The sequence below is a fragment of the Dendrobates tinctorius genome, unplaced genomic scaffold, assembly GCF_039654945.1.
Source record: "Dendrobates tinctorius isolate UK_male_01 unplaced genomic scaffold, ASM3965494v1 ptg000404l, whole genome shotgun sequence".
Classification (NCBI taxonomy): domain Eukaryota; kingdom Metazoa; phylum Chordata; class Amphibia; order Anura; family Dendrobatidae; genus Dendrobates; species Dendrobates tinctorius.
In genome coordinates, this window is record NW_027362069.1 from 1,881,422 (window position 1) to 1,903,481 (window position 22,060).

The 22,060-nt window shown below is 42.8% G+C and overlaps 1 protein-coding gene across 1 annotated transcript in view; it reads left to right on the forward strand.

The window, feature by feature from the left end:
• Positions 1–2,268: 2,268 nt before the first annotated feature.
• LOC141076415 (uncharacterized) overlaps positions 2,269–22,060 on the forward strand; it is a 52,927-nt gene continuing 33,135 nt past the window's right edge. The window contains 5 exon segments of the mRNA XM_073563867.1: positions 2,269–2,302; positions 4,052–5,325; positions 21,185–21,355; positions 21,439–21,562; positions 21,646–21,740. Coding sequence (XP_073419968.1) covers positions 2,269–2,302; positions 4,052–5,325; positions 21,185–21,355; positions 21,439–21,562; positions 21,646–21,740 — 1,698 coding nt within the window.

Consider the following 22,060-nt stretch of genomic DNA (forward strand, 5'->3'; position numbering starts at 1 on the left):
GCAAAACTACAAATCATGACAGTCTTATGGTCCAAAAAATACAGTAATTTCAAGGAGGATTGTGATAAACTGCAGGACAAACATTCCACCTGTGCCCTGATAGATCTCTAAGCTGTGCGTGGCTGATGGCTGTAATATACATTTATTCCCGCCTGCAGGAGATGTGTTGGCTCCAGCCCTGGTTTCATAGATTTACTAAACGTCATGAATTCCAATATGTTTTCCATCCTAAGGAATTCAGATTACTGCACAATCTCTCCTGAAATGGGGGCGCTAATACTTTATTTACTCTTCCGGTCAGGACTCATAGTGGCTCCAATGGTCCACCATAAATGAGGGCAACTCCAGTTTAGTGTTCTCCCCTCAGTAGTGGTACAGTAAAGGGTGTTTTACTGGATGGAAGATATGTTTCTCCCAGCAGATTAATGTTTGGCCGGGTTTTTCCCTAAAGACGGGACCTGCGATGATGTCAGGGTCACGTGATCAGCCCATGTGATGTCTACCTCACTGGTGGGAGGGGTTAGGCCCTAAGTAATGGAGGTTGGTAATTACCACAGTGTGAGTGTGTTTCTGGAAGCTACAGGAACTTGTGTGGACTCAGCCTGAAACTTGTATACAGTTGTGGCCAAAAGTATTGACACCCCTGCAATTCTGTCAGATAATACTCAGTTTCTTCCTGAAAATGATTGCAAACACAAATTCTTTGGTATTATTATCTTCATATTTTTTTATTCTGTCTTTTTTTTACCTGTTCCTTCTGTATGATAGTTTGATTGTGGTGGGATCGGCCTTCCTGCCTAATGTGAGTCTGTAACTCCATGATAGCCTTGAGAAAAATCTCTCCATCACCTCTTCCAAATGCCTAAGATCTAAATTTAAAGTGCCCCTGTCAGCCGGATTGTGCACAGTAACCAACAGACACTGTCAGGTCAGCGCCGTTATACTGATTACATTGATACCTGGTGATGAAATCCGTCTTGTGGTTGTTGTATAATCTGTATTTGTAGTTTTCAGTTAAAGAGATTCTCGTGCTCTGGGGCGGGGCTGTGGGCGGGGCTTTATGTGGTGCTCTGATTACATATTCATCTGTATTGGCTTATGACAGGTCGCTGATCCCTCACTGACCTGCCCCCCATTATTACATAATGCATATAATAGCATTGATATTATTGGTGATAATTCCTATAATATTGTGGCTATTGTGAGGCTTAGAAAAAAAATTACATCCAGCAAAATGTCACCAGCGATGGCGGCGCCTGCACAGTAGCATCTATAAGTGAGAGATAGAGGCTACTGGACAGGGGCCGCTGGTGACATTTTGCTGTAATTTTTTTCTAAGCCTCACAATAGCCACAATATTATAGGCATTATCAACAATAATATCAATGCTATTATATGCATTATGTAATAATGGGGGCAGGTCAGTGAGGGGTCAGCGACCTGTCTTAAGCCAATACAGATGAATATGTAATCAGCACACCTCATAAAGCCCCACCCACAGCCCCACCACAGCCCCGCCCCAGAGCACAAGAATCTCATTAACGGAAAGCTACAAATAAAGATTTCATCACCAGGTATCAAAGTAAGACACCTATCCATAACTAATCCTATAGTTATATGATAAATAAAGATGCAGCCAGAATAAAGTCTTTTATTAGAAATAAAACAAAACACAGGGCAAATGGGAAGAGCCGGGCAAAGCACCAGAATTGGCGCATCTAATAGATGTGCCTTTTCTGGGCAGCTGCGGGCTGCTATTTTTAGGCTGGGGGGTCAATATCCATGGCCCTTTACAAGCCTGAGAATACCAGCCCCCAACTGTCAGCTTTAGCAAGGCTGGTTGTCAGAAATGGGGGGGACTCCATGCCATGTTTTTAAATTATTTCTTTATATAATTAAAAAAACAGTGTGAGGACCCCTCTATTCTTGATAACCAGCCTTGCTGAAGCTGACAGATGAGGGTTGCAGCCCCCAGTTGTGAGTTTTGCCAGACTGGTTATAGAAAATACAGGGGAACCCACACCATTTTTTTCATTCATTTATTTAGTCATAACGCAGGCAGTGGGTGAGGAATACTCCCATCATCCGCTCCTGCTGTCACTATTCTTGGCAGCAGCAGGTGTAGGTTGATGGGAGTAATAGTCCCAAATGCCCGCACCTACTATCATCATTCTCACTTTAATATAACTCTCATCATTCTCCCTGCCGGCAGAGCAGAGGAGAATGATGAGAGCGTCTTCAGCACCTGCCACCGGGGAACAGCGATTAATGTATCGCTTCATCCCTGCCGGCCGTCCATGTGGTACGGATGCTGACATAGTTGTCACACGTGTGCTACAAGTATTACACAAATGGACATCTCCGGTACCGGAAATATCAGGACGTGTGAAACCGGCCTTATACACAGTTCTCTTTAAATGCCTAATATTTCTTCTTGAAACTCATCTGTCAGAAAATATTGGAGCTTACGATAGTATAGATTGTGAAGTCTCCGAGCCCCATACTCTAATTAAACCAGAGAGGTTTCACCACTAGTTACTCATTTATTACTGATGGAGACTGTGGAGTTTGATCATTTCAGTAGTTCCTAATCAGGCCCCATTATTAATATCTGACGTGTGTCACTTTATGTGGTGGTAAGTCTGGAATTCTGCACAAAGGATAATAGAAAACAAATGGATCTTAGAAATTATTTTCCAGCTTCGCACTATACTCTATATACGGTTGTACTCTACTGTCTGGGCACATGGCAGTGTTCAGAAGGGAAGGAGCGCCATTTAGCTATTTGAATGCAGATCTAGCTGGAATAGTTTGCAGACACAATGTATTGGGAGCATTGTTAGTGGTCACCTGGCAGCTCAAAAGATGTCCTCCGTGAACATGCCTGGCTCTATCTTCTCTGCTTTCCATATCCCAAGGATTGCCTTGCTCATCGCCCTTTAACAACCTCACATGGAATCTGGACTTACACTGGGACCCCTAGGCTTGGACCATAGTGTTACCTGCTATTCTGTGGTGTTAGATGGCAAGAAGAATAGTCAGGTAGCTGGGTCAGAACCAGAAGGACAGAATACAGAATCAGAAGACACAAGAGTAGTCAGTAAACGGGCCACGGTCACAGCAGGAAACAAATACACAAGCCGCAAGCTGAGCACAGAGGACTGAACCAGAGGAGAACAGCGCTGTATCTGGCAGATTCCGGCCATGTGCTTTGCGCTTTAGTAGGGTGTGGTACTTTCCAATTGGCTGAAGTAGGGAGCAGATTACTCCAGCTGGACAGCAGGAACAGATCCCAGATGAGATTGGACACACCATGTGCAGAAGCCCAAATATAACTAAATGACAGAAAACCAGAATAGTCGAAATCCCCATAAAGTGATTCCATTTTATAAATTAATTCACTGAGGGTTATAATCCTTAGGAGGAGTGAATAATTTGACTCCACAGCCACTTTCCAGAAATTAACACTTAGTGGATGTTGGAGAGTGAAAATTACACATTTGCCATTTTCTTACCCAGCACATAGTGCCCAGATTGTGCTCCAGGAGACACACACCGCAAATTAAGTGGGTTCTTCTCACTATAATATTGCTAAATACAGGGATCCTAAATGTTGTTTGCGCACACTGCAAGACTCCGAAGTGAGAGCGGATTTTGCTGGATTGGTTTATGGAAACCTTGTTGCTTTTCAACAGTCTTTGAGCCACTAATAGTGTGGGAACCTCTGTTTTTCCATTGACAGATGATGGACCTGAGTGGGGACTTGTTTTTTGTGAGATGAGAATTGGTATTATTTTCACCTGCATAACATTGATTGGTTTCTTTTTATTCAATATTTGGGAGGCAGAATGAACCAACAGTTGAACACCGCACACTACTGGTTCATCCAACAAGGTTTTCTATTAGACTGTGAACTGTCATTGTCTTGGTAAATAATTAAAAGTTTTTTACATAGCTTGCCATTTTTATGTACAGTTTAAGTAGAAATGTTCAAAAATATAAAACTCAAGGATATTTTATTAAAAAATAATAATTGTTTTTATCTTAGCAGATGACTGTACCAGGAGATCAGAGGGACAGCTGACATCTTCAATTTTTAAATCTGATGATCTTGAGATCCTACAAGATACAACTGAAGTGATTGCTATTACTCCAGATATACCATCATCCATTCAAAGCAAAGATCTGTCATCTGACCCTATGAAACAGGTCCCATCTTCTGATTCATTACCAATTACTAAGGAAAATCAAAGTCACAAAAGAGGCATTAAAAAACAAACTGCTCCTAAAGCAAAGAAGTCATTTTCATGTTCAGAATGTGGGAAATGTTTTACATGGAAATCACATTTTATTACTCACCAGAGAACTCACACAGGGGAGAAGCCTTTTTACTGTTCAGAATGTGGGAAATGTTTTAATCAGAAATCGGTTCTTGATAGACACCAGAGAACTCATACAGGGGAGATGCCCTTTTCCTTTTCCTGTTCAGAATGTGGGAAATGTTTTGAACATAAATCAAATTTTGTTATCCACCAGAGAACTCACACAGGAGAGAAGCCTTTTTCCTGTTCAAAATGTGGGAAACGTTTTAACACTAAATCTGATTGTGTTAAGCACCAGAGAATCCACTCAGGGGAGAAGCCTTTTTCATGTTTAGAATGTGGGAAATGTTTTGCACGTAAATCACAATTTGTTACACACCAGAGAACTCACACAGGAGAGAAGCCTTTTTCATGTTCAGAATGTGGGAAATGTTTTAGGAATAAATCAGATTGTGCTATGCACCAGAGAACTCACACAGGGGAGAAGCCTTTTTCATGTTCAGAATGTGGGAAATGTTTTGCACATAAATCACATTTTGTTACCCATCAAAGAATTCACACAGGGGAGAAACCCTTTTCTTGTTCAGAATGTGGGAAATATTTTGCACAGAAAGCACATTTTGTTGCGCACCAGAGAATTCACACAGGGGAGAAGCCTTTTTCCTGTTCAGAATGTGGGAAATGTTTTAACAGTAAATCAGATTGTGTTAAGCACCAGAGAATCCACACAGGGGAGAAGCCTTTTTCCTGTTCAGAATGTGGGAAATGTTTTAACAATAAATCAAGTTGTGTTAGGCACCAGAGAATCCACACAGCAGAGAAGCCATATTCATGTTCAGAATGTGGGAAATGTTTTAAATGGAAAATAAGTCTTGATAGCCATCAAAGAACCCACACAGGAGAGAAGCCTTTTTCCTGTTAATGTGGGAAATGTTTTAACCAGAAAGCGCTTCTTGTTAGACATCAGAGCAGTCACACAGAGGAGAAGCCAGTTTCATTTTCTTAATGTGGGAAATATTTTACCTGGAAATCAACTGTTAATAAACATCAGAGACGTCACATAGGGGAGAAGCCTTTTTTATGTTCATAATGTTGGAATAGTTTTAACCAAAATTGCACCTCCTCAAATGGGTTGTCTCTTGTCATTCCTCATGTTTGCTGACAAAATAATAAAAAATAAACTTTATTAATTACAAATGTAAAACTATACCCATAATTCGCCCCCTGAAGGTTGGTTGGAAAGTGACTAATAGAAAAAACATATATCCCACATCTCAGTATATAGGGTGAGGCGACGTATACACACTCACTCTCCAAGCCTCTCATTTCTACAGGTTTCATCGTCCTCACCAAAGGCAGTCGACTCATCAGGAGACTATTTAATATTGACCTATATTCAAACGAGACTAAACGAAAAAAAAAACTAAAATCATGTATCCTGTTATCCGAAACAGTCAGAAAACTAGCCCCATATTGGCAGATTCCAAACTTCAAACTATATACTTTGGAAGTTTATAAGCCACTCCAGTGTCAGGAATAGATAGTATGAATTTGAATTTACCAAGTCGCTGCAATGAAACAAAGAGTGAAAAATGTAAAGGGGTCTGAATACTTTCCGTACCCACTGTATCAGTAAAAATAACTCCTCCATTTTCTGATACCCGTCGCATCTCCATTTTTCGTGATCTCGGGTTGGGTGAAAGTCTATTTTTTGTGTGCCGAGCTGACGATTTTAATGGATACCATTTTGGTGCAGATACGATCTTTTGGTCTTTCCTTTATTGCATTTTAATGCAATGTTGCGGCGACCAAAAAAAGTGATTCTGGCGTTTTGACCTTTTTTCTCGTTACGCCATTTAACTATAGGGTTAATTCTTTTTTTATATTGCTAGATTGGGCGATTCTGAACGCGGCTATAACAAATATGTGTATGTTTGATTTTTTTATTGTTTTATTTTGAAAAGGGGGTGATTTGAACTTTTATATTGTTTTTTATATTTTTTAAACATTTTATTTTTACTTTTGCCATTGTGAAGACATACAGCATTGTATCTTAATTAACCAGACGACTATTTTTTAGCAAATGAATAATAGAATGTTATCTGTATGTTGGCTTTAAATTTAAGTGTTGATTTCTAGTTGGTCAAGAAAACAGACTTGTTTGTGTAAGCCGGTAATATTGACTTTTATTGTGCGCTTATCCTTGATCACTAGTGATGTTTGCTGATATGCTAATTATACATTGTGTTATGGAGCCAGTTTGTTGACTTCTAAAACAGAGAGGGAAAAGCTATGCAAATAGTTTAAATAATCAATAATACTATAATAATCTCATCTCCATTCTTACCCTTTATGTAAATACTGAATGAGGAACACTTGTTAAGTGTAAAAATGGGTTACATGCCTCTGTATAAAGAGACTGAGAGAGAAACAGCCAGAGAGATTCTGCCAAGACATCTATACATCCAAAGGACAAGAGACTGGACAGCAGTCACAACATCATCAAAAGGGACATGGATCTATCATTCTATAGGAACAACCTAGGGGTTTTCAGCCTCGGTTGGAAGAATACAGATCTGCTCCATTAACCACCACTGAACCATGGATACGTTTGGAGAAGCCAGGTTGTGATCTTTGGATCAACCGGCCTTGTACCTTGTATGGAATCAATGGACTGTCATCTTCCTACGCTTGTCATACCTCTCTGTGTGCGTGCCACAGGTGGAGTAGCGACCCTGGAAGATGAAGCCAGGTTGTGATCCTCGGATCAACTGGCCTTGTATGGACTGTCCTCTTCCTACGCTTGTCATTACCTCCTCTGTGTGTGTGCCACAGGTGGGGTAGTGACCCTGGAAGATCTGAAGTCACAGCAGCTATTATCCCGGCGGGTCAGTGGAAGGGTGAGACTCTGTAATGTGCCCCATCTTGGGTACTGTGCTGGGACTGTTCTATGTGTTATCTGCCTGTTTTGTGGCACAATAAAGCATCGCCCACACTGTTTTACCCTCACCCTGTGTTGTCTGAGTAGCGTTTTGCCCATGTTAAAAGGAGCGCAGGAGTTCGGCAGGATGATCCCTGGTTCTTGTGGTTTTGGCTACCGGGCGGTGCGCATAGAGGTCTGCTGGAAACCTCTTTTTGTCATGCCCACCCATCCGTGACCCATGATAATGTGACAAGGTCACCGATGGGTGGGATTTCCGGCATTCTTGCTGGAAGTGCGCATTAAATGCCGCTGTCAGAGGCTGTTAGGGGCAAATGGCAGCTGTTCAAAACAGCTGACGTGCCGGAAAAGATGTGACATCACCGCCGGAGCCCACATCAAAGGGAGGAAGTACATTTACACCCAATGTCAGAAAGGGGTTAAAGGGGATTGTTTTTACGGAGACAGAATTGGTAATCAATCATGTATACATACAAATAATTACAAAGATACACAGCTTCTGATGGTAAATAGTATAGAGTTACCACAAGAAAATATAATTTGTGTAAATCATGTGTAGATATAAAAATTCAGGCAAATGTCAAATGTTTCAACAAAGAACCATATCTCAACTATTAAGTGAAAATTAGGGACCAAAAGAGTTTTAGCAAAAAAGGGTAAATTTTATTACATAATAATTAAAACAAAAAACAGAGCATCAATGCTAAAGCAGGCAGTGATAGAAATAAATAATAGATGACATCTACAGAAAAAATCCAAGTGGAAAGAATAATAATAGAGAGCATTACTCCCTCAAGGTACTCAATAATAAGTCACATCCATATAATATAAATGATCTAGAATGCCTCATTCATCAATCTGCCATATTTATGTAGTAGAGATAATAGAGAATATTTCTTTTGCCGAAGGATTTATTTTAATAAATTCACTAAAATGTTAGTTCTCAGCTGAAAAAAGAATATAGGACCAATATTGTATAATGTACATAACGCCGTAAGCAGTTACCACCGCACGGAGAATAGGTTACAAAAAGCTGCACCAATCACGTGAACTCGCATAAAGTGGCAAGAGTTAAAAGTGAGTACAAGTAATTGCCACAATGTGAGCCGGCAAAAAAATTAGCCCACTATGATGTTCAAAAAGAACAACATAAGCAAACAGTTAGTTGCTCAGCAGAGTAAACCACATATTAATGTGAATAAGACTGGGCGCAATTTGAAAAGAAAATACAAGTAGTGACCTCAGCAAATACTGGCGAAAATAAGCCCATAAAAATGACCAGGCTAAGGCAAAAGCAAACTATTATCTACTATGCAGAGAAAAAGACCTATTAATGCAAGTTAAACCGGATGACAATTAAGGAATAGAGTAACGTAACACTTACATTAAAGTGACTATGTGCTGCCGCTGCCTGCCGCCTCTACGCGCGTTGCGCCTTGGCTTCCTCCTTTTGCTAAAACTCTTTTGGTCACTAATTTTCACTTAATAGTTGAGATATGGTTCTTTGTTGATATATACTGCTTTCTGAGTTATGCTATCACTTATTTCCCATTAACAGGGGATTTTTTTGGTACTAAATGTCAAATGTTATAGCTCCATCTAGTGGCCATGTGCAGAAGTGCCATCATAGAGTAACATGTATCCTAAGAGAGCGTCACTATCAAGGTGGGGATGAGATAAGTGCACCGTATTTATTGAGTGTAAGATAAATCCATACATAGATATATGTAACCGGATTGTAGATCTATCACTGGATATCAGTGTATAAGGGGAATAGATCCTGTGCACTTATAGATGAATAGCTAATATAATGAGAGGACACAGAGCAAAGGGTATAAATAGTGAGAGAATAAAGAGCTGACAGCGCATTACATCCCTGGAGTACAGACAGGAGATATAAAGTGCAGCCAGTGCTATATGGGATATCCCAGGAATACAGCACAGCCCATATAGTGTAAAGGAGGAGCCATCCTAACAAGAGATGGAGATTACAGATCCTACAGGCGACATGCCGGGAGTGTACAGAGAAAGATGGCAGATTCACCACTATTCCCTCTTACCGGCGTTTCGCCCTGTCAGCTTCCTCAGAGGGTATGGATAAGTGTTTCCAACACACCAAGGTCCTGCACTAATCCAGGCAAGGGGGGTAACTCTGGGGTAAAGTGGGGGTGTTCCTAAAGGAATTGGGGCTGTTCCCCGGTCACATCTTCCCCAGTGAAGCAGGAGGATCAGGATGAAAACCTGTTGGTAAGACCAAGATGAATAATGCTGCATAGAGCCATCTGGTAGCGACCAATCAGGTAAAGTGATAGTGAGGGGGGTCCGGAAACAAAACAATGCAGGTGAAAAGAGCCAAATGTGACCCCACCAAGTGACCAGTGAGAGTGCAACTGTGCAACGGGTAAGAAAAGAGAATAAACAGTGATATGGTAAAGATATAAAGAGAAAAGCAGCTTAATAACAGTGATGATAATAAAATCTATGGGAAGTGTTTGTGGTGAAGTGTATACACTCCTAGAAATGTTTCCTCTACAATATAGAGATATAAATGATCAGTATTAGGACGTGTAACAAAGAGGAATCTGTTATTTTATAGAGAGAATGTAACGAGCAATAAATGACGGGAATAATCGGGAATGAAATTGTTATTAATAATATAATGAGATCCCAGCACCTGACACTTCCCGGGATATATGGGCTTATATTAGAATCCCAATTACCAACTGGAAAGATAACAACAAAGGAAAAAGGGCGGAACAAAAAACAAGCCCCAAACACCTCATAACCCACAATGTAAGGGCAGAAAAATACCGGAAATATAAGTTTCTATTCACACTGCAATATTAGTCACCTGTGATCTGTGTCTCTCCCAGAAGAGAAGTCATCACAGCGTCATTCCCCGTAATAACCGTATAGAGGAGGAAATGATGGCGGAGAGAGCGTCCATTGTTAGAATAGTGGGGAGACACAGATGGGGTCCAATGCTCCTGACTGTCCGGATGTCTAGAGGATCGTCACCATCGGAGAGTAAAGTGCAGATCGGCGATCTTGTGACCGTTGTATTATGGGGAAATAAGAAACAAATAAGACACATTGAGATCAGAGAAAACTGTTCTATGTAATAAAGAGTGTAGAGAACGAATTCCACCAAACCCCCTATAGGAAAGGGGAGAAGCGGAGAACTTCATCTACACCATTGGGATGTCAGGGATTTAATTGCCGGATCCATTTAGTCTCTAATTGTGACCAGATCTTTTCCCAGTCGCCCCCTATTGGTAACCAGGACCCTATCGGTGCCAGAGACACGGAGTAAGCTGGAATCACAGGTATGTGTTTTATAGTCAACTCCTCTAAATCAGAAGCCATGAACATAACGCTGACCTGACACAACTGATTTCTAACTTTCCCTGTAAGTGGCAGAAAGACGCAATTAACCCCTTCATGCTGTGGCCCATTTTCGTTTTTTTGTTTCTAGTTTTTCTTCCCAGAGCCATAACTCTTTATCTCTCTGGCCACATAGACATATGAGGGCTTGATGTTTGCGGGGTGAGTTGTACTTTTCAATGACTCCCTTAATTTTACCACATATTGTACTCAAAAACGAGGGAAAAATTCCAAGTGCGATGAAATTGTGAAAAAACAATTCTGACATTGTTTATTGTGAATTATTTTTGTACATTTTGTGGTATAATTGACCGTGTAATATGATTCTCCTCATCACTATGATTACGGCAACACCGAACATGTCCAGTTTTTATTATTCTTTTAGTGGGGAAAAAAAATCTGAGGTTTGGAAAGAAACATTTTTGGAGCAGTTTCTCCATTTCCCGAGCCCCGTAACATTGTTATTTTCCTCCGGTGGAGCTGTATGATGGATTATTTTCTGCAGGACGAGATAACGTTTTTATTAGTACAATTGTGATCGCTCGTTACAGCATTTTTTGTGGAATTGTGCCATCCATAAATACGTAATTTTGTCATAGATTGGCAGGAGGGTTATAAATTGGCTTTGATCGACGTCAGGCGCTTGTACGCACAAATTCCACAAATCACAGGACTGGAAGCAATAAAAAATCTATGGAAAAACTGCTGAAACAGATGAGTATATTGGATTCATCCTGGAAAGCCTGAATGTTATATTGTCCCATAAGGCCTTCTCTTTTGGGGGCAGCTGGTCCACCCAGATGACGGGGACAGCGATGGGGGCGCCGGATGCTGCAGATTCACTAATTTGTTCTTGCCAGACTTTGAAGATAAATATATTTATAGTGTAAAACCCCCCTGACACCTCCGTGCAGACCACCGGTACGTGGATGATGTGTTTCTGGTGAGGGCTGGGACAGAAAGGGGTTAATGATTTCATTAAATATCTGAATGAGGATAATAAGGTTAATATGAGATTTATTCACAATTTGGACAGAATAACTAAAAGGATTTGTGACATTAATGATATAAGAGAGGTCCATAATGCGGACCCCAATGTGCTGAGATCTGCAGGAATTGAGCCCGCTGATTATGCCGTACAAGGCGGTGACCAGAATAGATTACTACTAACAAGAGAAGCAGCATGGATTGTGGATTGCGATGCACAAGTTCCCCTTGGCCTCAGTGACACATTGAATATGTCTGTGTGGCTATGATCTATGTTATATTTCTTTTAATTTTTTATATTAATCATCTCACTGTACTCACTGTAAATGTTTTGCACTTCTCAGTTAACCATTCCCTAACCCTTGTTAAAAGGAAGTGGTGTAACCCCCTGACAAGCATGGACCGGTAGAAGCGCTAAGCAAGTGCGAAATGGCCGCAGTCCGTCAGGCTCTCTCACCTGTATAGCTCCCTGCTACCTGCACGCCGCACTCTAATATGGTTTGATGTCACGTTTCACCATGGAATAAAATTGTAAGAAGGATCTGGGTGACAATTCTTTCAATCCCTTATGATTACTCTTATATGTATACACAATGGTGATGAATGGAAGGCCGCATTCAATACACCGGAGGGACATAGTGAAAATTTGGTGATGCCATTCAGATTAAACAATGCTCCGGCAGTCTTTAAATATTTCATTTTTTTTCTCCCCGATGGGTAGATTTGCGGTAGTTTACCTGGATGATATATTGAGTTACTCACGTCCTCTGCAGGAGCATCATGAGCATGTCAGACAGCCGGAGTGGGAAAAACATTACCCAGCAATCCCTTTTTGACATTTTGAAGACCTCCATCATTGAAAAATGTCCTAGCACCAAGAAACATAAAAGAGAAGAAGGAAGATTTGCTAAAAGTCGCCTGTCTCCCGAATAAACTCATTACATGCAATCTGAAAACTTGCCTCTGTTGTGACTCGATCTGCCATGGTCTCTCTGATCTCACCCTTATTTCTACTGGTGAAATTTTCCCGACCAAAACTCCCATGTCATGCCCCACCAGTTGTGTTACACACGTGATTATATGCTCATACCAGAAATTATATGTGGGAAGGACGACCCAACCCCTCCACAAAAGGCTGAACTCACACCGTCCCAATACTCCATAGGGTTTTCTCCAACATGGGCTTTCACGTCACTGCACCATCAAACACAAGAAAGATTCCCCACAACTGAGAATATTCCCCACAGAGGAGATTCCCCCACAGGATCAGAATCGCATTGGACAACTACATCGGAAAGAAATCTTCTGGATTTATAAACTAAACCCCCTTACTCCAAATGGGCTCAGTGAGATTTCAGATGTTACAGAGGCTCCTGCTGCACCAGCCTGGGATAAGTCAGATCATCGCCGGATCCCCGAACACCTCCTGTGACCCGGCTCCACCAGCGCTGCCGACCCCCCCCCCGGGTTTACTGAATTCAGACTGTGGGACAGACCCCCATTTGACACATTAACTTTTGCCCTATTTTCCTCCTGAAACTTTGGGGTGCGTCTTATGGTCCGGTGCGGCTTATAGTCCGAAGGATACAGTATATATTTATTCATTCTTTTAGGTGACCTCACTTCATCCATAGGCACTTTATAATGTAATTATTGTATGTAAGTGTGTTCTGTTTTCTCATGAACTATAATTTATCTTTGTGTGACGGACTTTCTCATGAACTTTGACATTTTGTGCTTTGTTGGTGTTTTTTTTTTCATTCCAAAGACATACTGATAGGGAATTTAGATTGTGAGCCCCATCGGGGACAGTGATGATAATGTGTGCAAACTGTAAAGCGCTGCGGAATATGTTGGCGCTATATAAATAAAAAGATTATTATTATTATAAAGACTGCATATAAAACGTTCCAGGCTTGACATGTTTATCCGCTATCAGGCTTCGTCCTGAGGAAGACGTCCTGTGTGACTGTGAAACGCGTTGACTTTGAAAACTAATTTGAACAAACGTTTTTAAGGAAAGTCTCCATATCAATATCTTCATCAGCAGCGCAGGTACAGACACATTATACCCGGATCAGCTCTTCTGCTCGGTCTTTGGCCCCGGGTACTGCAGCAGCTGATTTATGCATTGAGCATGGTGTAAAGGTGCCACTCCATCAGGTGAGTGTAATACTCCCCTACTCTCATTACATCTGGTTATCAGGTAAGACCCTATTTTTTGCTTGTTTGTTCCTCAGTATCTCGACTACAAGAAATCTCTGTAACACTTTCAGGTCACTTGGTTGAAACCAATGAAGGGACTGCTGGGACCGTAACGGGGTCCATCTGAGACCCCAATGCAGAAGCCAAATGTCCTGAGAACTGGACCTGCTGGACCACAAATTGTCATTTCTCCAGGTTACCAAATAAATAGTTGTCACGTAGAACCTGGAGAACCTGTCTGACATGCTCAGCATGCTCCTCCAGAGGACGGGAGTAACTCACTATATCATCCAGGAAAATTACCACAAATCTACCAATCAGTGAGAAAAATATAATTACTGACATTGTCACAGACTGCCGGAGCATTGGTTACCCCGAATGGCGGCATCAGGTTGGGTTTTCTTACAGCGAATATTGGATTTATGTTGGGGCCCCCTGTCCCTGACAGCCGGTGTCGTTTCCCCTACAGAGGCTAATCCACAAGGGCACTGAGGTGCGAGACTCGGGCGAGTTTCTCCCAAGTGTGACCCCGACCTCAGCCGGACTCTGGAAGGGGAAAATAACCGAGATTTGGGCGTTTTAGCTCCTGGTGTGGAGTCGATAGCACAATCATATGCCGCCATATAGTAGACGGCCGGTAACTGGTGAGAATTCCCTCCTGAGTGGGGTCTATTTCCCTCCAGAGAAATCACACGTTACATTCCACACATAACACTGCGTAGAGAAGGCGGCGCGGGGTAATTGTGCCAGTAGTGAGGGGCGAATAATGGCGGGAATGTCACTGACTGAGGAGAAGCCTCCATGGAGGTCTGCACTCCGGAGATCATGTGACCCCTGACTCCTCCCCTCCTGTGACCTCATCATAGGTCCTGTGCACAGAGCAGCCATATATGTGGAGTGCGGCTCTGCAGGTTAGTGATGGGCAGTCCGGCTCTTCTGGCTCCTTTCCCCACTTTTCTCCCTCCTGTCCCTTCACTATAAAGCCTGGGCCTCATTATACAGCTGTACAGGGGTCTAGTGAAGGCTTTTTAGCCTTTTCCTCAGTCTGTAGCTCCTGGTCACAGACCCTCACTCCTGTCCTTTCACTATAAAGCCTGGGCCTCATTATACAGCTGTACAGGGGTCTAGTGAACTCTTTTTAGTCCTTTCCTCAGACTGTAGCTCCTGGGCACAGGCCCTCACTCCTGTCCCTTCTCTATAAAGCCTGGGCCTCATTATACAGCTGTACAGGGGTCTAGTGAAGGCTTTTTAGCCCTTTCCTCAGACTGTAGCTCCTGGGCACAGGCCCTCACTCCTGTCCCTTCGTTATAAAGCCTGGACCTCATTATACAGCTGTACAGGGGTCTAGTGAAGGCTTTTTAGCCCTTTCCTCAGACTGTAGCTCCTGGGCACAGGCCCTCACTCCTGTCCCTTCACTATAAAGCCTGGGCCTCATTATACAGCTGTACAGGGGTCTAGTGAAGGCTTTTTAGCTCTTTCCTCAGTCTGTAGCTCCTGGGAACAGGCCCTCACTCCTGTCCCTTCACTATAAAGCCTGGGCCTCATTATACAACTGTACAGGGGTCTAGTGAAGGCTTTTTAGCCCTTTCCTCAGTCTGTAGCTCCTGGGCACAGGCCCTCACTCCTGTCCCTTCACTATAAAGCCTGGGCCTCATTATACAGCTGTACAGGGGTCTAGTGAAGGCTTTTTAGCCCTTTCCTCAGACTGTAGCTCCTGGGATCAGGCCCTCACTCCTGTCCTTTCACTATAAAGCCTGGGCCTCATTATACAGCTGTACAGGGGTCTAGTGAAGGCTTTTTAGTCCTTTCCTCAGACTGTAGCTCCTGGGAACAGGCCCTCACTCCTGTCCCTTCATTATAAAGCCTGGACCTCATTATACAGCTGTACAGGGGTCTAGTGAAGGCTTTTTAGCCCTTTCCTCAGACTGTAGCTCCTGGGCACAGGCCCTCACTCCTGTCCCTTCACTATAAAGCCTGGGCCTCATTATACAGCTGTACAGGGGTCTAGTGAAGGCTTTTTAGCTCTTTCCTCAGTCTGTAGCTCCTGGGAACAGGCCCTCACTCCTGTCCCTTCACTATAAAGCCTGGGCCTCATTATACAGCTGTACAGGGGTCTAGTGAAGGCTTTTTAGCCCTTTCCTCAGACTGTAGCTCCTGGTCACCATGTGATCTCACCATAACCCTAACAAGCTAATTAAGGTGTGAAATCTTGGTCAAAATTATCTCAGTACACAAATATCCAAGGGTGCCCAAAGTTTTGCATCGCCTCTTTTTCCTTTTTGCAATTATGAAATTGTAAAAAATTCTATATACAGTGGGGCAAAAAAGTATTTAGTCAGTCAGCAATAGTGCAAGTTCCACCACTTAAAAAGATGAGAGGCGTCTGTAATTTACATCATAGGTAGACCTCAACTATGGGAGACAAACTGAGAAAAAAAAATCCAGAAAATCACATTGTCTGTTTTTTTTTCATTTTATTTGCATATTATGGTGGAAAATAAGTATTTGGTCAGAAACAAAATTTCATCTCAATACTTTGGATATATCCTTTATTGGCAATGACAGAGGTCAAACGTTTTCTGTAAGTCTTCACAAGGTTGCCACACACTGTTGTTGGTATGTTGGCCCATTCCTCCATGCAGATCTCCTCTAGAGCAGTGATGTTTTTGGCTTTTCGCTTGGCAACACGGACTTTCAACTCCCTCCAAAGGTTTTCTATAGGGTTGAGATCTGGAGACTGGCTAGGCCACTCCAGGACCTTGAAATGCTTCTTACGAAGCCACTCCTTCGTTGCCCTGGCGGTGTGCTTTGGATCATTGTCATGTTGAAAGACCCAGCCACGTTTCATCTTCAATGCCCTTGCTGATGGAAGGAGGTTTTCACTCAAAATCTCACGATACATGGCCCCATTCATTCTTTCATGTACCTGGATCAGTAGTTCTGGCCCCTTTGCAGAGAAACAGCCCCAAAGCATGATGTTTCCACCACCATGCTTTACAGTAGGTATGGTGTTTGATGGATGCAACTCAGTATTCTTTTTCCTCCAAACACGACAAGTTGTGTTTCTACCAAACAGTTCCAGTTTGGTTTCATCAGACCATAGGACATTCTCCCAAAACTCCTCTGGATCATCCAAATGCTCTCTAGCAAACTTCAGACGGGCCCGGACATGTACAGGCTTAAGCAGTGGGACACGTCTGGCACTGCAGGATCTGAGTCCATGGTGGCGTAGTGTGTTACTTATGGTAGGCCTTGTTACATTGGTCCCAGCTCTCTGCAGTTCATTCAATAGGTCCCCGCGCGTGGTTCTGGGATTTTTGCTCACCGTTCTTGTGATCATTCTGACCCCACGAGGTGGGATTTTGCGTGGAGCACCAGATCGAGGGAGATTATCAGTGGTCTTGTATGTCTTCCATTTTCTAATTATTGCTCCCACAGTTGATTTCTTCACTCCAAGCTGGTTGGCTATTGCAGATTCAGTCTTCCCAGCCTGGTGCAGGGCTACAATTTTGTTTCTGGTGTCCTTTGACAGCTCTTTGGTCTTCACCATAGTGGAGTTTGGAGTCAGACTGTTTGAGGGTGTGCACAGGTGTCTTTTTATACTGATAACAAGTTTAAACAGGTGCCATTACTACAGGTAATGAGTGGAGGAAAGAGGAGACTCTTAAAGAAGAAGTTACAGGTCTGTGAGAGCCAGAAATCTTGATTGCTTGTTTCTGACCAAATACTTATTTTCCACCATAATATGCAAATAAAATGAAAAAAAAACAGACAATGTGATTTTCTGGATTTTTTTTTCTCAGTTTGTCTCCCATAGTTGAGGTCTACCTATGATGTAAATTACAGACGCCTCTCATCTTTTTAAGTGGTGGAACTTGCACTATTGCTGACTGACTAAATACTTTTTTGCCCCACTGTATTTATTTTTTTATTATTATTTTTGCCTAAAATACAAAGGCCATGTGTCATCTTAGAGGTTCGGCCTTTTAGAGATCATTTCATCTTCATCTTACTACTGCTCACAATAACGGTCATTTTGACCAGGGGCGCCCACACTTTTACATGCCGCTGTCAATGCTTCATCCCGCTGGTGCTCAATATTTAATAGGGTCTTACTATTAAACTTAATGAAAAGTTCGGTGAATTTCTTTGAGCTGTTATTACTAGAGATGAGCGAATATCATCGGAGAAGTTGTTATTGGCTAATATCGCTTACCGAATAGCTGCATTGGGACCCCAAATCCCTGGAGCGCTCCCGATAATCAGCTGCATGTGTCGCTCTCCATGCAGGTGCTGTGACTATCACACAGCGCGACACATGCAGCTGATTATCGGGAGCGCTTTTTTTATTTTCCCTACTGTAGTTTGTAGACTCCATATACAGATCCCTTAAGTGCGAAAAGAGCTGAATTCCCCACTTAAGTTATTGCATTTTGGAAATTGCCCCCCACTGGGAATTTATCTACAGGTAAAGGCACAATTTTGTCTCCATGGGGGTTGTGCTCACAGCCCAACATCGTGTGGCCTCCAAAGAAATGCCACCCCCCACTATTACTGACCCACTGCCAAACCGGTCATGCTGAAGGATGTTGCAGGCAGCAGATCGCTCTCCACGGCATCTCCAGACTCTGTCACATGTGCTCAGTGTGAACCTCCTTTCATCTGTGAAGAGCACAGGGCACCAGTGGTGAATTTGCCAATCCTGGTGTTCTGTGGCAAATGCCAAGCGTCCTGTATGGTATTGGGCTGTGAGCACAACCCCTATCTGTGGATGTCAGGCCCTCAGACCATCCTAATGGAGTCAGTTTCTAACCGTTTGTGCAGACACATGAACATTTGTGGCCTGCTGAAGATCATTTTGCATGGCTGTGGCAGTGCTCTTCCGGTTCATCCTTGCATAAAGGTGGAGGTAGCGGTCCTGCTGCTGGGTTGTTGCCCTCCTACGGCCCCCTCCACATGTCCTGGTGTACTGGTTTGTCTCCTGGTAGCGCCTCCAGCCTCTGGACACTGCGCTGACAGACACAGCAAACCTTGCCACAGCTCGCATTGATGTGCCATCCTGGATGAGCTGCACTACCTGAGCCACTTTGAGTCCGTGTCATGCTACCACGAGTGTGAAATCACAACCAACATTCAAAAGTGACTAAAACATCAGCCAGAAGCATTGGTACTGAGATGTGGTCTGTGGTCCCCACGTGCAGAACCACTCCTTTATTGAGGGTGTCTTGATAATTGCCAATAATTTCCATCTGTTGTCTATTCCATTTGCACAACAGCATGTGAAATTGATTGTTAATCAGTGTTGCTGCCTAAGTGGACCGTTTGATTTCACAGAAGTTTGATTTACTTGGAGTTATATTCTGTTGTTTAAGTGTTCCCTTTATTTTTTTGAACAGTGTATATAGATAGATTTTTTGTTCTTTACATTGGAGGGTCCAATTCCAGCTATTGCTGTGGGATCTGTGATTTCTATCTACTCCACTGTGTACAGGATAATAGAGTATAATAAAGTAGTTATGGACGTGACGTAACTAACATTGTGCAGTGACTCTGCTTTCCATATAGTGACAGATATTTCTTGTTGCTGAAACTGTGATATTTTTTTCACTTTAAACCTTTTTTAAACCCCTCTGATCAGTGCGATCATACAACATACAAGCCTCTGATGGCTCCGGTGATGCCCTGTACTACTGTAGTGCCGTGTATCATCACTGCCTGTCAGTGTAATACTAACGGCCCCATACACATGAGATCAGAGTTGGCTGAACGGTCATTTGGCAGACGGCGATCTCTCCCGACTCCCCCATACACACAAATATTCCAGCTTTCCTGTGGTCTGTATGAGAGAGTCGCCTCCAGACTCCACTAGAGGAGGATTATCTACAGGAAGAACAAACAGATTATCCTCTCAAATTCAGGATGTCAGATCCTTCTCTGCCCTGACATCATCTGTCGGGAGGCCCCCAAATACATTATATGGTCGGCCAAACCCCCCGAAATCAGAGCTTTCATGGAACTTTAGTCTAATGTGTATGGGGGCGTTATAAGGTAACTTATTGGACGCTGCCTCTGGCCCGGCCTAATAGACCTTCATACATTGCAGCCCAGACCCCATTATTAGGCATGTAAGTATCAGAGTAACTAGGCCGCCCCATACTATCGAGTACTTGGGAGCGGGGGGCATTCAGCCAAACTCTGTCACACCTTCTTAGATGTCATATTTGCTTTTCAGGGCTTTTGTTGCAGCCTCATCTGTGCCGTCCCTGTGGTGTACATCTATGTTCTGGGGCACAAAAAGATTCATTTCTTTTTAATAAATGTTTAACATGTTAAAAATTATAAAATGTGTCTTCTCCTTTTTGCATATTTTTTTCTTCTTGCAAGAACTGTTGGAGACAATTTTCTTTAGAAACATTTTAATATCGGCTTTTTCTGGAGTTTTTCTTGTAATATAGGAAAGTCTAAGGCCAGAAATAAACCCCATAAATCAATGTACATGGAGACTTAGGGATCAGATCATTTCTGTCTGTTGTGTTTGTGGAAACAAAAAATCTTCTATAAAAGCCTCAAACTTCTGTGTGTGACTCAGAGCTGAGATCTAACGTGATGGAAGATTCCAGTGCGGGGAAGACGGGAAACCTTCATATAGACGGCCGGTGGGGATGGAGGCAGTGACCGACTCTGGCCACATCTGTCTCTAGAGCCGCAGTAGAAGATGAAGATGTCGTCCTCATCATGAAGGAGTTATTTCTCATGTCGCGTGTAATGAATATCTCCTGCAGTATTGCTAATGCCGATTCCAGTGTCGGTAATGAGACGAGAATTAGCGTTATGGAAGATGAGTCTATGAGGAACGTGTTCAGCTGCCGACTCCGAGGAGGAAACTGCTTGTTGTCTGTGGCCTAAATATATAGGTTTTATTAGTAGATGTCAGGGAAGAAAACTAAACCCTGTAAGATAATAAATCTCCTCATATGTTTCCCTTATTATCTCCAGTAATTGTATTATTACACAGGATTCTTATGATGTTACATCGGATCATCTTCTTCTCATTCAGGTCTCTACAATATCGGATCCTCTCAGTGAAGATCTTCTACAGAAGAGAATTTTCCTGATTTACCCATCAAGGATGGATATGGACAGAGACAAGATGGCGGAGAGGATGTTACACCTCACCCTAGAGATCCTCTTCCATCTCACTGGAGAGGTGAGAGATTCTGATGACGTCACATTACATCATTCTTATCTATGGGAATAACAGATGGACAGAACTGGAGAGGTGAGGACTCTGGAAATGTCTGTAGTGAGATTTATTACTGTGTCTCTCCATAACCAGGATTACACAGTGGTGAAGAAGACCTCTAGTGATCGCTGTCAGGACCCTGTGTCTGAGGGATGTGGAAGACCCCTGAGCCCAATCACGGGGCCTCCACCTCACCCCCTGATCCATGAGGACATCAATGACCAGAAGATCCTAGAACTCATCTACAAGATGATTGAGCTGCTGACTGGAGAGGTGACACTGCTGGGAATGCTGGGACATTATACAGTAACACTATGAAGGGATCGGGGGGATGACGGTATCATTGTATGTGTCAGGTTCCTATAAGGTGTCAGGATGTCGCTGTCTATTTCTCCATGGAGGAGTGGGAGTATTTAGAAGGACACAGAGATCTGTACAAGAACGTCATAATGGAGGTTCCCCAGCCCCTCACATCTCCAGGTAATAGACAGGACTAAATACACACGGCCTATAATTATCTGTATGTAAAGAATGAATTCAGTCCCTGAATGTGTTTCCTCCAGATCTATCCAGTAAGAGGACAACACCAGAGAGATGTCCCCGTCCTCTTCTTCCACAGGACTATAACCGAGATCCCAATGTTCCTCAGGATCATCAGGTAGATGGAGAGAAGGTGTCAGGAGATCTCCCCTATGATGTGTAGACGGCTGTGAAGGTCTTGTGCTCAGTCTTGTTTTATCTCACTATCCTGGTAGCACTTCTCTGAACTTGCTCCCACTTTTCAATGTTTTTTTTTAAATGTGGTGCCCACATCTGGACACAGTGTTCCAGAAGAGATCTGACCAAGAAGGAGTAGAGGAGAATAATTATTTGACGTGATGTAGACTCTATGCTTCTCTTAATACATCACAGAACTTGTGTTGGCAGCGGATTACTCACGATTCTCTTCAAGCGTGTGACAACAGAATTTGTTTATTC